The 14,238-nt window shown below is 37.7% G+C and overlaps 2 protein-coding genes across 2 annotated transcripts; both read left to right on the forward strand.

The window, feature by feature from the left end:
• Positions 1-4,312: 4,312 nt before the first annotated feature.
• Positions 4,313-11,839, forward strand: LOC131427434 (uncharacterized). The gene is made up of 4 exons (XM_058590614.1): positions 4,313-4,518; positions 4,596-4,891; positions 4,981-5,130; positions 11,483-11,839. Exons 1-4 carry the CDS (start codon positions 4,437-4,439, stop codon positions 11,789-11,791), a joined length of 837 nt encoding a protein of 278 aa, XP_058446597.1. The 5' UTR covers positions 4,313-4,436; the 3' UTR covers positions 11,792-11,839.
• An 87-nt stretch (positions 11,840-11,926) lies between these two features.
• Positions 11,927-12,987, forward strand: LOC131427435 (trypsin-1-like). The gene is made up of 3 exons (XM_058590615.1): positions 11,927-12,070; positions 12,139-12,443; positions 12,504-12,987. Exons 1-3 carry the CDS (start codon positions 12,013-12,015, stop codon positions 12,960-12,962), a joined length of 822 nt encoding a protein of 273 aa, XP_058446598.1. The 5' UTR covers positions 11,927-12,012; the 3' UTR covers positions 12,963-12,987.
• Positions 12,988-14,238: the final 1,251 nt, after the last annotated feature.

The raw sequence follows: 14,238 nt of genomic DNA on the forward strand, positions 1-14,238 counted from the left end.
TTGGGATTTCCATCGAGCGGAGGTGTTCCGGGATTCCACGCACTTCGCGCTGCATGGATGTGTCGAAAAATAACGTTGAGTCAGGAAAAACAATTTTTTTTGTCACAGAATGAAGAAAAATTTGTAATTTTACTAAGCTTTTTATTTAAATTTTACAAAGAAATTGAAATTAAAGTACCTTCTTCACACGATTTTTGTTTCTTTTAAATGTTAAAATGCTACATATACTATTGGTTTTCAAAACAAGAAAAAAAATTCGTGCTCGAATAGGGATTTTAAAATATTTGATTTTTTTCTTTAATTTTTCTGTGGTTTGGTCGCGAAAATGGTCAAAGAAAAAACAAAAGTTTGTGATAATTCCGGAAGAAAGATTGACGATACAAGTTCAGTGCACTTATTGCACTTCATAAGAAAGATTTTAAAATTAAGGCCGAATGGAATTCCTTCGCAGCCTCGCAAAATTTGAGTACAAAATTTTGTTTTCTGATTATGAAAATGCAGCATTTTAACATTTAAAAGAAATAAAAATTGCGTGAAGAAGGTACTTCAATTTCAATTTCTTTGGAAAATTTGAATAAAATGTTTAGTAAAATTGAACATTTTTTAACAATTTATAATTGTTAAACTATTTGCAAAGTTTCTGATCATTCGAAAAAGAACTTAAGTTTTAGGAAGCACTACAATAAAAAGGCATGTAAATATTTATGTAACTAAAAATAGCATAAAACTTTCAAATATTGATGAAATATTTTGCGAACATGTTCGTAGATACTAGTACTACAGAACAATAACCCTTAGCGAAAAATCGGTTACATCGTGGATATTAAGGTGGGGGCACTCAAAACTCTAGCCAGCCCATCTTATTCTTGTGCCCTTGGACGCTTCGGATGTAGTTCACTGGCTCCAGTCAACTCAGATGATGATAGGGTCCATGTTTCATCCATTGTCATCTATCGATGCAAAAAAATCTGACTCATTGCTTGTAAACATGACCAAATAGTGCTCTGGATCATCAGTACGATATTGGTTTTGATCGACTGTAAGTAAACGCGGCACCCATTTTTAAAAGAGCTTTCTCGTGGTAAAATGTTCATGCATAATTGTAAACACACTGTCTTCTCATATCTTTACGGCCTCAGCTATCTCACGTAATTTCAATTTACGATAAGATATAACAAATTTGTGGACTTTTTTGAGGTGTTCCAAAGTAACCACCTCAATTGGACGACCAGAACGACTACTACCATCGGTGTCTGTACGACCACGCTTAAATTCAGCAAACCAATAACAAATTATTCCTTTCGATGAAGCAGAGCCCGAATAATGCTTTTGAAGCCATTGCTAAGCTCGTATGTTTATCAAGGAGCAATGATAAATCAACACACGAAATTGTTCTGAAAATGACATTATCATTTATTTTTTGCCTTTCTCATATAGAAAGGTTATGCAATCACTTGAAAAACCGACTAGTGAAAATTGGCCCGGAGGGCCAAGTGTCATATACCATTCGACTCAGTTCATCGAGCTGAGCAATGTCTGTGTGTGTGTGTGTGTGTGTGTGTGTGTGTATGTATGTGTGTGTGTGTGTGTATGTGTCAAATAATCTCACTAGGTTTTCTCGGAGATGGCTGAACCGATTTTGACAAACTAGGATTCAAATGAAAGGTCTCGTGGTCCCATACGGAATTCCTGAATTTCATCCGGATCCGACTTCCGGTTCCGGAATTATAGGGTAAAGTGTGTTCAATATTGTACACCGTCACTTAAACCGGCGAAACAAAAAACGTGAAAATTTTTCTAAACTGGTCTCAAAACTACACAAATCGATAGTCATTATCAGTAGGCAACTAATCAAACCGATTCCGGCTATCCTGGTTCCCGATATCCGGTTCCGGAAGTACCAGATAAAGTGGTCATATATACCAAAATGGATCTCACTCACTTTTCTCAGCGATGGTTTGACCGATTTCCACAAACTTAGATTCAAATGGAAGGTCTCGTGGTCCCATACGGAATTCCTGAATTTCATCCGGATCCGACTTCCGGTTCCGGAATTATAGGGTAAAGTGTGTTCAATATTGTACACCGTCACTTAAGCCGGCGAAACAAAAAACGTGAAAATTTTTCTAAACTGGTCTCAAAACTACACAAATCGATAGTCATTATCAGTAGGCAACTAAGCAAACCGATTTCGGCTATCCTGGTTCCCGATATCCGGTTCCGGAAGTACCAGATATAGTGGTCATATATACCAAAATGGATCTCACTCACTTTTCTCAGCGATGGTTTGACCGATTTCCACAAACTTAGATTCAAATGAAAGGTCTCGTGGTCCCATACGGAATTCCTGAATTTCATCCGGATCCGACTTCCGGTTCCGGAATTATAGGGTAAAGTGTGTTCAATATTGTACACCGTCACTTAAACCGGCGAAACAAAAAACGTGAAAATTTTTCTAAACTGGTCTCAAAACTACACAAATCGATAGTCATTATCAGTAGGCAACTAATCAAACCGATTCCGGCTATCCTGGTTCCCGATATCCGGTTCCGGAAGTACCAGATAAAGTGGTCATATATACCAAAATGGATCTCACTCACTTTTCTCAGCGATGGTTTGACCGATTTCCACAAACTTAGATTCAAATGAAAGGTCTTGTGGTCCCATACGGAATTCCTGAATTTCATCCGGATCCGACTTCAGGTTCCGGAATTATAGGGTAAAGTGTGTTCAATATTGTACACCGTCACTTAAACCGGCGAAACAAAATACGTGAAAATTTTTCTAAACTGGTCTCAAAACTACACAAATCGATAGTCATTATCAGTAGGCAACTAATCAAACCGATTCCGGCTATCCTGGTTCCCGATATCCGGTTCCGGAAGTACCAGATAAAGTGGTCATATATACCAAAATGGATCTCACTCACTTTTCTCAGCGATGGTTTGACCGATTTCCACAAACTTAGATTCAAATGAAAGGTCTCGTGGTCCCATACGGAATTCCTGAATTTCATCCGGATCCGACTTCCGGTTCCGGAATTATAGGGTAAAGTGTGTTCAATATTGTACACCGTCACTTAAACCGGCGAAACAAAAAACGTGAAAATTTTTCTAAACTGGTCTCAAAACTACACAAATCGATAGTCATTATCAGTAGGCAACTAAGCAAACCGATTTCGGCTATCCTGGTTCCCGGTATCCGGTTCCGGAAGTACGAAGAGAAAATTTTTGAATAGAATACCACAATATTATATGTACATGAGAAAGGCATCATTACACCACTAGGTGGATTAAAACAGGTTTTTTTTTTGAAAGTTGGTACTTCATAAATGTCATATGGATTTGACAATTACAGTGCCATCTGTGTGTCAGTTACACGACTTATTAAGTGATGTGTTTATTACTTCGACTTTCGAATTCGTGTATTACCGTTTTGTTTCAAATTTCCGGTATATTACTTTTCGTTGAACGTGAATGAATTATATAAAACCACTTTTTATTGGCTGATTTGGAGTATCAAAGTTTGACTAATAAAAACATATCAAAAGATTTAATAAGTGAAAGTAGGTGTGTATTGTCGATATTTAACAGATATCATTGGCATAGGTTCTAGAAATTACCGTTCAAAGCTAACCTCAGAGAGAGCCAGCAGGTACAGTTGATATGTTGATTTTCGTTGGTTACTAACGATTCACACGGATATTTTACGTTTCGACCCAAGATCACAATTGAAGCAATAGGCTGTTGAAGCACATACGCAACACACGTTTGCCATTGCAGATCAGAAAAATAAAAGATTCTCTTGTTCTTTCGAATGAAGGAATTTTCATTTTGCACAAATTTAGTTGCCGTTCAACAGATAAAAAAGTTTCATAACTAGACTTCGCAAAAAAATAGTCAAGGAAATATAATCAGCACTCCGAATGTAGTCGGCTTTAATAAAACAATGTATTAAATGCTTAAATCATTTCCTGGATACTTCTATTAAATTATTATATGAAATTATCTTCATATAGTAGCCTCACATAAATAATCAAAACTGGCCAAACGACTCATCAAATATTCAAAGCACACATTGCACCAGTAACAAGCATCTAGATAATAAAAACGCGATACTAACAGATGCAATCTCCATCACCATTGTTCATGTTCGTATTATATCGTGTGCATGCCAGACGGAAACTATAATAAATCAGCATATGGACTCTATTCAGTTTACTACCTTAAATTGCAGCACTTTATCGACATTTATTGTGCTGATTGGACGGTGGTTGGGCGAGATATAGAACACATGGCTGCCATCAATTGAACAGCATCCCGAGTCCTATCGGCTTACCCGCAGCTGTCTATCACTGATTCAACTCAGAATCGGTTTATCGAGAGTATCGCTTGTGGGTTGTGTGTGGTCACCTGTTCGCCGGGTTGACATACGAAATGAATGGCATTTTGGTTTGCGTTCAGCTTCTTTTCGTAATTGGTTTCAACCAAGTCAATGCATCCACTATAACAGATTCAGGTAAATTAAACATTCGAATCCAGACGAAATTGGACGCATATATGCAAAATCAAACGAAAAGTATTCACTGTTGACAGATGGAAACCCCAGCACGCGTATCGTTGGCGGTACTGCGATTAACGATGGCACATTTCCGTTCGTGTGCTCCGTTTACCAGCATGTACTCTCCGGAGCCTGGATTTGGGCACGTGTTTACTTATGCGACAGCACCATAGTAAACGACAATTGGTTGCTTACTTCAGCTCATTGCGTTTCCGGTAAAGACGCCGCCGGTTTACTGGTAATTTGCGGTGTTCGTCAAACCAGATCCGTCGGACGGATAGATTTCAATCCGGATTACATCGTCAGCCGGAAAGGAAACGATTTAGCACTGGTACGTATGAGCGGAGATGAAAGTGAACGGCAACATATATTTCGCTGTCGTGCCAAATCTGACTGATGGGTTCACATTTTTCGTTGAAGGTATTGCTGAGGACAGCTTTAGTGTTCACGACGAACGTGCAACCCATTCCGATTTTTGATCAGCCAATTTCACCATTCAGTACGGTCACAATCGTCGGTTACGGTTCGTCGAACCATGGTTATGAAAAATGGCAGACATATGGATTACAGGTATGACGGTAAAAGGAGTTTGAAGCTCATATCCTCACCTGGCTTTGCTACACTTTTGCTAAAACTTCCTCCACGACTAACGAAAAAATTCACTCGTCAATTCAGTTGCATTTTTTTGGCTCGGTGATCCAAACACTAGTTAAGAAACATCAACTCAGGAACTGTTTCGTTGTTACATGCGTGTAAAAAATTTATCATACCGTTTTCAAAAGTGAACACCAAACAATAAAAGCGATTTGAGCGACACAACTATCGCTTCTGGAAACTAGCGTTAAAACTTGCATGCAATGGCACACAGTTTACACACAGTTTTTGGAAGAATTTTTCTTTGGTCTGTTCTATGTGCCTTTAATTTAAACAAAATCTATTATCACAGACCACCGTTTTCGACATGTCAGAACGACACAGTGACACAACGTACTTCTGGATATGCAATTTGTTCAGAAACTGTCCAAAAACTAATTCTTCTGAATAAATAAATGAGTACTTTTTTAATAATATACACAATATACACAATTAATAATATACACAATAACAATATACATATATAACAACACCGCTATGGATGAAACTTTGCACACGTCTTCGGTGTGGTAAACTATTTATTTTATTCTGATGGAGATTCGACTCCAGGCTGGTTCGTAAAAAATGCAGATGAAAACATTATCAATAGATGCATACGTTATATCGATAGGTATAACGAATGCTTTCGGAGGTACAGTTTTTTTTAATTTACTCACGCTTAGCCATTCCTTTGAAGCGCCTAAGCTTTGAGATGCGTTTTCTCAAAACCACGTTCTTGAGTTGAGCTGTTGAACCAATCGATACGACTTTATACTTATTTTGTAAGATGTTGAACACAGAAGAGCATGAGTCTCAAAATTGTATAAATGAATCTGTTTTTAATTGTTTTTCTTGAAACAAAAACTAATAAAAATAAACAGATTTGTTTCATTCGTTTATATGTTGCTAATTTTCGCAACTTCATATAGTTTTCGAGATTCATACAAGTCTCCTGATAATTTTAATATGCCATTTCTGTGCTTCAGGCTTCAACCAAATACCAAATATTTGTATTTGCTTCAACGTCGGTAGATATCGTATAAACTGATGCGAAATATATTCAAATAAAGAATGTCCAGAATACAATAAATTAACGTTACTCAAATGGCTCAAAGATTAAAATAAATAGATGTGAGTGAAAAATCGAATGTAAATACAAGATTCCGGAGCTACAGTCCCACGGCATTGCAAAGTGGTCAAATTTTCTCTATTAAACAATATTTTTTTGTGTTTTGTGTCTTCACAAAAGTTATTTGCAATCAAATGGCACTTCTTCCGATGTGGAAGGTCATTAAGGTGGTCCATGTTTTGGGCTGTAATCTGGAATCTAACTTTCTTAATTGACCTTGAACACCCCCTCAGATTTTTCTTCAAAATGAAAAGGATAGCACAATGATCAACTTAACAAGTCTTCTCAAGACAACTTCCTAGTAGAACTACTCAAAAAACCTTTTTAGGTCCAGCTAGTGGTGCTATGATGCTCTTCTCATATTAATAATGTTTTCAAAAACATCGGTCAAGATTTTTTTTTCCAACTCGAATAAAATCAAAAACTTTATTTGGGTACAAACTGCCACAATATTTCCAATTTGTTATGTCAAGTTAATACATATTAAAATGTGGCAACCCTTGTATGCTATACAAAATTGAACAAAGCACGCTGTGTGCTAGGCGGTGGTGTTTTGTACCAGCACGTGCCGATGCGTACCGGGTTTGCATCATTTTGTATAACAGTTTGAAAGTTTTGATACTCATCGCCATATGATTTCGGAATCGGAAGTTGGATCTGGATGAAATTGCGCAGTATCTTTTAAGACACTGAGAGCATTAATTTGAATTGTGAAAATCGGTTTCAAGGATGCTGAAAAAATCTAAGTGAGTTCCGTTTTTGTAACTTTTATTCACTATTATCAGAGTGTTCGGTGCGGGAAACCGGGGACTAGTAGTCCCAAAGTAGATTTAAAATTTAGTGAACATTTTCTCATAAATTTGCACATATTGCCTTGTGATTACAGAGCCGGTAGTCGGATAAAGATAAAATACAATAGCGAGATATGGTACCATTAGACCTTTCGTTTGAATCCAAATTTGTGAAAATTTGTCACTCCATCTCTGAGAAAAGTGACAATTTTTTTCATTTTTCTGGTGCATATCACCCTGTAATTCCGGAACCGGAAGTCGAATCAGGATAAAATTGAATTTAAGTTTTTGAAAAATGGTTCAGCCATCTCTGAGAAAATCGAGTGACATTATTTATCTCATACATAAACATACATACATACCTACACACACAGACATTCTGTGATCTCGACGAACTGAGTCGGATAGCATATAACACTCAGCCCTCCGGGCTACCGTTCGGAAGCCGGATTTCAAGTGATAGCATAGCCTTTCTTTATGAGAAAGGCAAAAAGTTCGAACAATAAAAGGGATTTTTTAGAGACCCTCTAATTTTACTCCGAAACTTTGCGCGAAGGTGCTTCAAAATTGACCAAAAAAGGTTTAAATATATCGTACGGAACTGTTCGCAGACATTGGATCGCAAATAATTAGAAATTTCGAAGTACTTTGCAGTAACAATGCTCTTATGTAACGCATCTGCGCTGCATTTGTTTTTTTAATACGTGTCCAATACCAATAATAATTTTGTCTCAACATTAATAATTTTGATTTTAGTTCCACAATAAGGAGTGTATCGAACATATGCTATCCACAAAATTTTCTTTCAAATTATGATAAAAAACGATATTTTCTTCAAAATAAAAATTGATCCTTCATTGCACGAGATCAAACTAGAGCATAATGAAAACCGGATGAAATTTAAGTTATTCTTTCACGAATTTTCGAACTTTTGATCGATCCCTCTTTATCAAGTTCCGGACAAGTGTTGCATCGCATTTTTTGGACGCTTGAGTTCAAATTTTTTTTTGAACTCCTGCATGTTCCCAGCTGCCTTACCACTCTTCTTGAAGACCCTCTTCACGATTGCCCAGTAACGTTCGATGGGAAAGCGTAGCTGAGAGCAATTTGGTGGATTGATATTTTTCTCAACGAAATTTATACCCTTTTCCGCAAGCCAATTGAGAGTGGTTTTGGCATAGTGAGCCGACGCTAAATCCGACCAAAACAGTCTCATCGTCCATCAAAACGAATGCATCCGGACACTGCAAAAGACGCGAATACAATTTCCGGACCCTTGTTGCTATTCGCTTCTTCTGTTCTACACTTTGTTTCGAGATTTTCTGCTTCGTGTAGGTCTTCAGGTGATTTCGCCTCTTGATACACTGGATCATTCCGACACTCGTTCCTGCTGTTTTGGCCAAATCACGTATAGATATTGATTTGTTCTTCATGATTAGAGATACCACTTTCTGGTTCAGTTTCGGGTTGGAAGAACCGGGTTTTTCTGCCTCTTCCTGGCAGCTCATCCAAATAATAGTGTTCCCCAAACTTATTAATGATGGTTTTAACACTGCCATGAAGAATATCTAACCGCTTCGCCAATTTTCGCATAATAATATCCTTCTCACTTAGACATGTGTCCAGAACCTTAATTTTCACTTCCTTTTCAATTGGCGACATTTTGAAAACGCAGAATTTCAACCGAACAAACAAGTAAACAAACGAAAGCTGACAGTCAAACGCACAGCATGCTGTGATGCGTACAACACAAATGTATGTGGATAGCTTATTTTCGATACACTCCTTAGTACATTTTAGCTGGTCCATTTGATTCGTTTATTCACGAACAAGTGTCAAGTGTCAGCACATCACAATTGCTTCGTGATGCCACGAAGATAATCATAGCACCCACTACCCTCGTTTTCATTTGATTGGATTTATTGAGAGAAAATCAGGTCAGAATTGGGAAATAGTTTGTCAGCTGCATTGAAAATGCAGCAAAATTTTGATTAGAAATTTTTGGAAAATTCAGTTGTCACATCAAAAGCTTATGTTTATAAGATTATGAAAAACCATCTCTCAAAACGACCATATTCTCAATTTTTTTTTGATAGCCCAGTTGTTCAAAAATTAAATCCCTCATCACTTTTTAACTCCAGAACCGGAAGCCGGATCCTATAAAAAGTCAGGAGTTTTTTTTTGGGACCATAACACCTTCCATTTGAATCTAAGTTTATATAAATCGGCTCAACCTTATCTGAGAAATCAATGTATGCACCGTTTGAGGCCTACTTATTGGAATGGTTTTTAGCACAGTTCCAAGAAATTTTTACGATCTTTTCATAGTCACTTTGAATGAAGGTTTGAAATATTTTTCATTATTCACCTTATAGTACCAGAACCGGAAGTCGAAGTACAAGCACTTCAAGTACAGTAAAGTACTATCTAAGTTCCACGTAAATTTGCGTGAGCTGCGACGCTCCATTTATGTGTATTTTTTGTATTTATTCGGTTTTTTTTTCGAAGTGTGTGCATACAGCAATAATTGCTGGAAGAACATAACTCCTTACACGCACATACCATTCGAATCAGTTTAAAAAGTTCTATGCTCCCATACATGTTTCTTGATTTTCATTTCGACCCGACTTCTGGTTCTGAACTCATTTTTCTCGTAGATGGCTGGACCCATTTTTTCCAAATGAAAAATCTTAAAATCCCATAAAAACTTGTTGGTTTTTTAATCTGAGTCGTCTTCCGGTTCAGGAAATACAGGGTGATAAGCGCAGGGTGCAATCTACTTGATAAGTTGTTTCGATGTAATAACGTGTGATTTATTTGCAATATTTCTCGAAAATAGAAAACTATTGCTTTAGATGCAACCTTAAAAAAAATAGAACTCACTTCGATTTCTCTGCGATGCTTCAACCGATTTTCACATATCTTGATTTGAATTGAAGCTCATATTATCTTTAAACCTACTGTGAAATTTCATCCGGATCCGACTTCCGGTTCCGCAGTTACAGGGCGATGAGTGTCAAAGGTTTCAAATCGCCATATAGATCGACAAGACCGAAATAAGAAGAAAACACAAAAGGAACTATGCGTGCTTTGTTCTATTTCGTACACGCTATGGAGAAAACGAAACGGTCACGGATGTCTGCTGCTAGTGTGTGATATTGGTAAAAGACGGTGCTGCGGTTGATAAAAATTATAGCTATTTTATGATCAGTACGACCGAAAGAACGAAAGATACGACCGGTAGTCCAGTAATACCGTGCCGTAATTGATGTAACTCAATCAAATGAAGAGCTAGGAAAGTGTCTTCTTCAGCAAAGCTGCTCAACATAAATTTTCCTACAACTTTGGAGGATTCTAGACTAGACTACAAATAACTTTTGTGAAGAACATTGGCGACTGAATATGGATTTCGTTTACACAATTTTCGAACGGAGAATTTCAATATAATTTTACCTTCTCCGTTGTGTGACCTCAAAGTGTCTGCCATTTTTTCTCTTTCATCTGCAATAAGAGACAATTATATAATAATAAGAAAGATTCAGTATGATTTCATATGTTTCTATAAAATTTCATTGAATGGCTGGTGAATATGGAATGTCCCAAGTAAATCTGTTAAATGTAGATGTACATCTATAGGCAAGTATACTAAATTGTATACAGATTTCTCATTGCTATTCTGATCTTCATGATTTTTCGAAGTCCATTCGGTTAAATTGAATCACGATTCTTGAAGTGTAGACAAAAAAGGTAGAACATAGAGCTCACGTTGATTTCTTCGAGAAGGCCGAACCGAAATTTTCATACTTAGATTTAAATGATGGAAGCAATTTACCTGCCTCAGAAAACTGCAACATTACCAGTGAATGGCTCAACTCTGGAAACTAGGATGGTTTGCCTTATGAGCCTATATGAGACAAAAAAAATAAAAATCAAACCGACTGCACACAGTGCACATGTACAGTGCATTGTTCAACTAGGTCGCTTCGAGATATGAGTTTTCCGGTGCCTCAAGAATAATTCAATTTAGAAATGGTCAATCTGCTATTATTGAGTTTCTTTTCTATGAAATATAATTATATACTCTTATATTTTCTTCGTGGAATTCTATAAAATTTCTACGAACGAAAAAACCGTTATGAAAACTAGTGGAACTATCAAGGATTCTTTGATAAGAACTGTTTTGCCCATATCTGATTCGTAAGTAACTTCATGGGTTTGGGAAGGTTCGTAGGTTGAAATGTTTTCTGCTTGAAATTTCGAAAATCTAAAATATAAAGTTGTTTTTTTATAAGTTTAGTTTCTTAGGTGAAAACACTCTTGAATATTCTATGTTGAAGCATTATTGTCAACATTTTCATTTATTTTCAAGGCAATAATTGTGCCAATCCTTTCAACCGAAGCATGTATTCAGCGACTAGGACACTCGGCGATATACCTAACCAGCGACATCGTGTGCACCGATAGGGGCTTATCGTCAGATGGAGCTTGCCTGGGCGATTCAAGTAGTCCAGTCTTCATAGCTACCGAATTGTACAGTTTCAATTTGCTCGGGATATCGGCTTGGACCACCACCCCTTGCGGCAGTGGACCGTCAATGCATACCCTGATTTCAGCACATATCGGATGGATTTTGACCGTAATCTCTCCTAATCTTACAACAACACGAAACAATAAATGATAGATGAATAAAGCTTCAGCGTTATCTTTTAATTTTGTAGTTTTTGAGGGACAGTAAAAATCACCAAATTTATCAAGCGATTAAGTCAAATAAAGTATTGTTGAGATTAAATAAGATTGTTTGATGATAAGATTAAACCTAGCAACGAGTGCTATTTCATCGTCGGTTGGAAATATGACTTAGTTCCAGTTCGTCGCAGGAAGCTCAACAGACGATTAACCATGATCCGAGTAGTAGTGCTCTGTTTATGTTTGACCACAGTTCTTGCCACAACATTGGGTAAGTCTTAAGCACTCTGTTTAAAATGATGACCATGCCTGCGACTATTACGTTATTTCTTCTATTAGATAACAATGGTGCTCGAATCGTTGGCGGAGTTGACGCACTGACTGGCGAGTATCCGTATATTGTGTCGATTCAACGAAGTGTTCTCTTCCGGTACAATCACGTGTGTGGTGGAAGCATTCTTAATACCTTCCATGTGCTCACGGCGGCACGATGTTTCTTCAGCAATCCCAACAGTCGATATCGTGTTCAAGCCGGAAAGTTGTTTTTGAACTCGGTAGAAATTACCGAACAGACCATCAACGTTCAGCGAATCACCATGCATCCCGCATACAATGGAGGAGCCAGTGCATACGATATCGCTGTGGTACGAACCATCAAGTTTTGATGGTGATGCTCTAAACCTTAGCTATTACCTTTTTTCTAGGTGCGCTTGACTTCCCCCTTCGGCTTGACCGATGTCATTCAACCAATCGTGCTGCCTGCAATCGATTCCATCCCTAGTGGGGTTGTGAGAATCGCTGGATGGGGTTCAACCTCGATGGGGTGGTTGCCTAGTATACCAAGCCACCTGCAGCAAATACGGGTGGCCATCTTCCCGAACTTGGAATGTCAAATCATACAAAATGGAACCGGCATCGGATTGGTTACTGAAAACAACGTTTGCTTGGGACCAATCACGGGAGGAGTTGGTGCGTGTGACGGTGATACGGGCGGTCCAGTAGTGCAGGTAGTTGGACAGCAGAACGTACTCGTGGGTATCGTTTCGTGGTATCCCAGCTCCTGTGGTCAATCAGGAGTGCCCTCTGTTAGTGTGCGAGTTTCGGCTTTCATCGAATGGATTAATTTACACTCTTCTTTTAACTGGAATAATAATTTTATGTGAATAAAATATGATCGTTGGTTGTGTATCGATTGTTTGTTAGTGTGTCATATTACCTCTTCAGCTATTCAGCACATTCTTCTTAACAATGGAAAATAAACTGAAACATAGGTAACAGGTATACAGGTTGGAACAAAATACTCCACTGTTCGCCGCAATTTTACAAACGTTTCACCACATTCCAAAAAAATAGAAAAGTTTTTCGTCTATTTTAGAAATGGAACACTTCTCACACGACTTTCACAAAAGTTTAATTTAAATTTTATTCCCATGTCCCCATTGGAAGCAAAATATAATAATCTTATGATATTAGCCTACACTGAAACAAAAATTTAACGAGAAAAAAAGCATAAAAAATTTAAAGCTAATGGCGTTTTCGTTTTTAATTTGCACTACACCGGTGCAGTGCTACACCCAGGTAGTGAATAAACGAACAAAAATGACGAAAACATAAACGGTAACCATTGACTACAATTAACGATTCCATTGCACAGAGCTACACCAAACTTTTGATGAGTGCTACACCAGTGGTATCGGTGCAGAAAAAGTGTAGCACTGGTGTAGTGCAATTGGTAAAAACGAACGGTTTAGGTGCAGCTTTCGCCACACCGGTGTAGTGCAATTTAAAAACGAAAACGACATAAAATTCGTTCAAAGTCTCCGTTATGTACGATTTTGCACGAATGAATTACCATTGTATGCTAGCTCGAACGCAATAACCCATAAGCGCTTGCTGGGCTGCTCGAAACGCCTCTATAGGCGAATTACAACTTGGTGATCACATTGCCAAACAAACCGTTAAATTTCTTACACAAATTGAAATCACTATATGAATGTCTGTTCTTTGTGATGGAGCATACATAGTGGCGATCGCAGTGACATCTGTCAAATTGATTGTTCAATTTTGTACACACAATTCATATGTGAGCCTGTATATCTGCTTTCTGTGATATTCAAGCGTTTCGATCGAAAATAATGTAACTTTAGATTTACCATTTTAAAGGCTGCTTGAAAGTTAAATACTACGTCCTTCGCGCGTGGCTAGCCCGCCTCTAGTTTTGAGAATCGAAAATTTTTGACTGCTTACTCTTCTAAGCCGGTTCAAAGCTAGCTAAATTGCTGAAGATGTCAAAAATAGGCGTACCCTACATCACTTCCGGAACAATCAACAATGTGATTTACACGGAAGAGTGCATTATGAAGCGTATTTTGCCATTTATAAGCAAGTACAAAGTATCAACTTCTTTTGGATTGACCTAGCATCCTACCACCGCGATCG

Source organism: Malaya genurostris, chromosome 2, assembly GCF_030247185.1.
Source record: "Malaya genurostris strain Urasoe2022 chromosome 2, Malgen_1.1, whole genome shotgun sequence".
NCBI lineage: Eukaryota > Metazoa > Arthropoda > Insecta > Diptera > Culicidae > Malaya > Malaya genurostris.

Bases quoted from the DNA above. Each gene is read 5' to 3' on its own strand.
- LOC131427434 (XM_058590614.1), top strand. From the start codon at position 4,437: ATGAATGGCATTTTGGTTTGCGTTCAGCTTCTTTTCGTAATTGGTTTC. The intron at 4,892-4,980 runs GTACGTATGAGC...TTTTCGTTGAAG, and splicing joins AAGGAAACGATTTAGCACTG to GTATTGCTGAGGACAGCTTT. The intron at 5,131-11,482 runs GTATGACGGTAA...TTTATTTTCAAG, and splicing joins GGCAGACATATGGATTACAG to GCAATAATTGTGCCAATCCT.
- LOC131427435 (XM_058590615.1), top strand. From the start codon at position 12,013: ATGATCCGAGTAGTAGTGCTCTGTTTATGTTTGACCACAGTTCTTGCC. The intron at 12,071-12,138 runs GTAAGTCTTAAG...TTCTTCTATTAG, and splicing joins AGTTCTTGCCACAACATTGG to ATAACAATGGTGCTCGAATC. The intron at 12,444-12,503 runs GTACGAACCATC...CCTTTTTTCTAG, and splicing joins GTGCATACGATATCGCTGTG to GTGCGCTTGACTTCCCCCTT.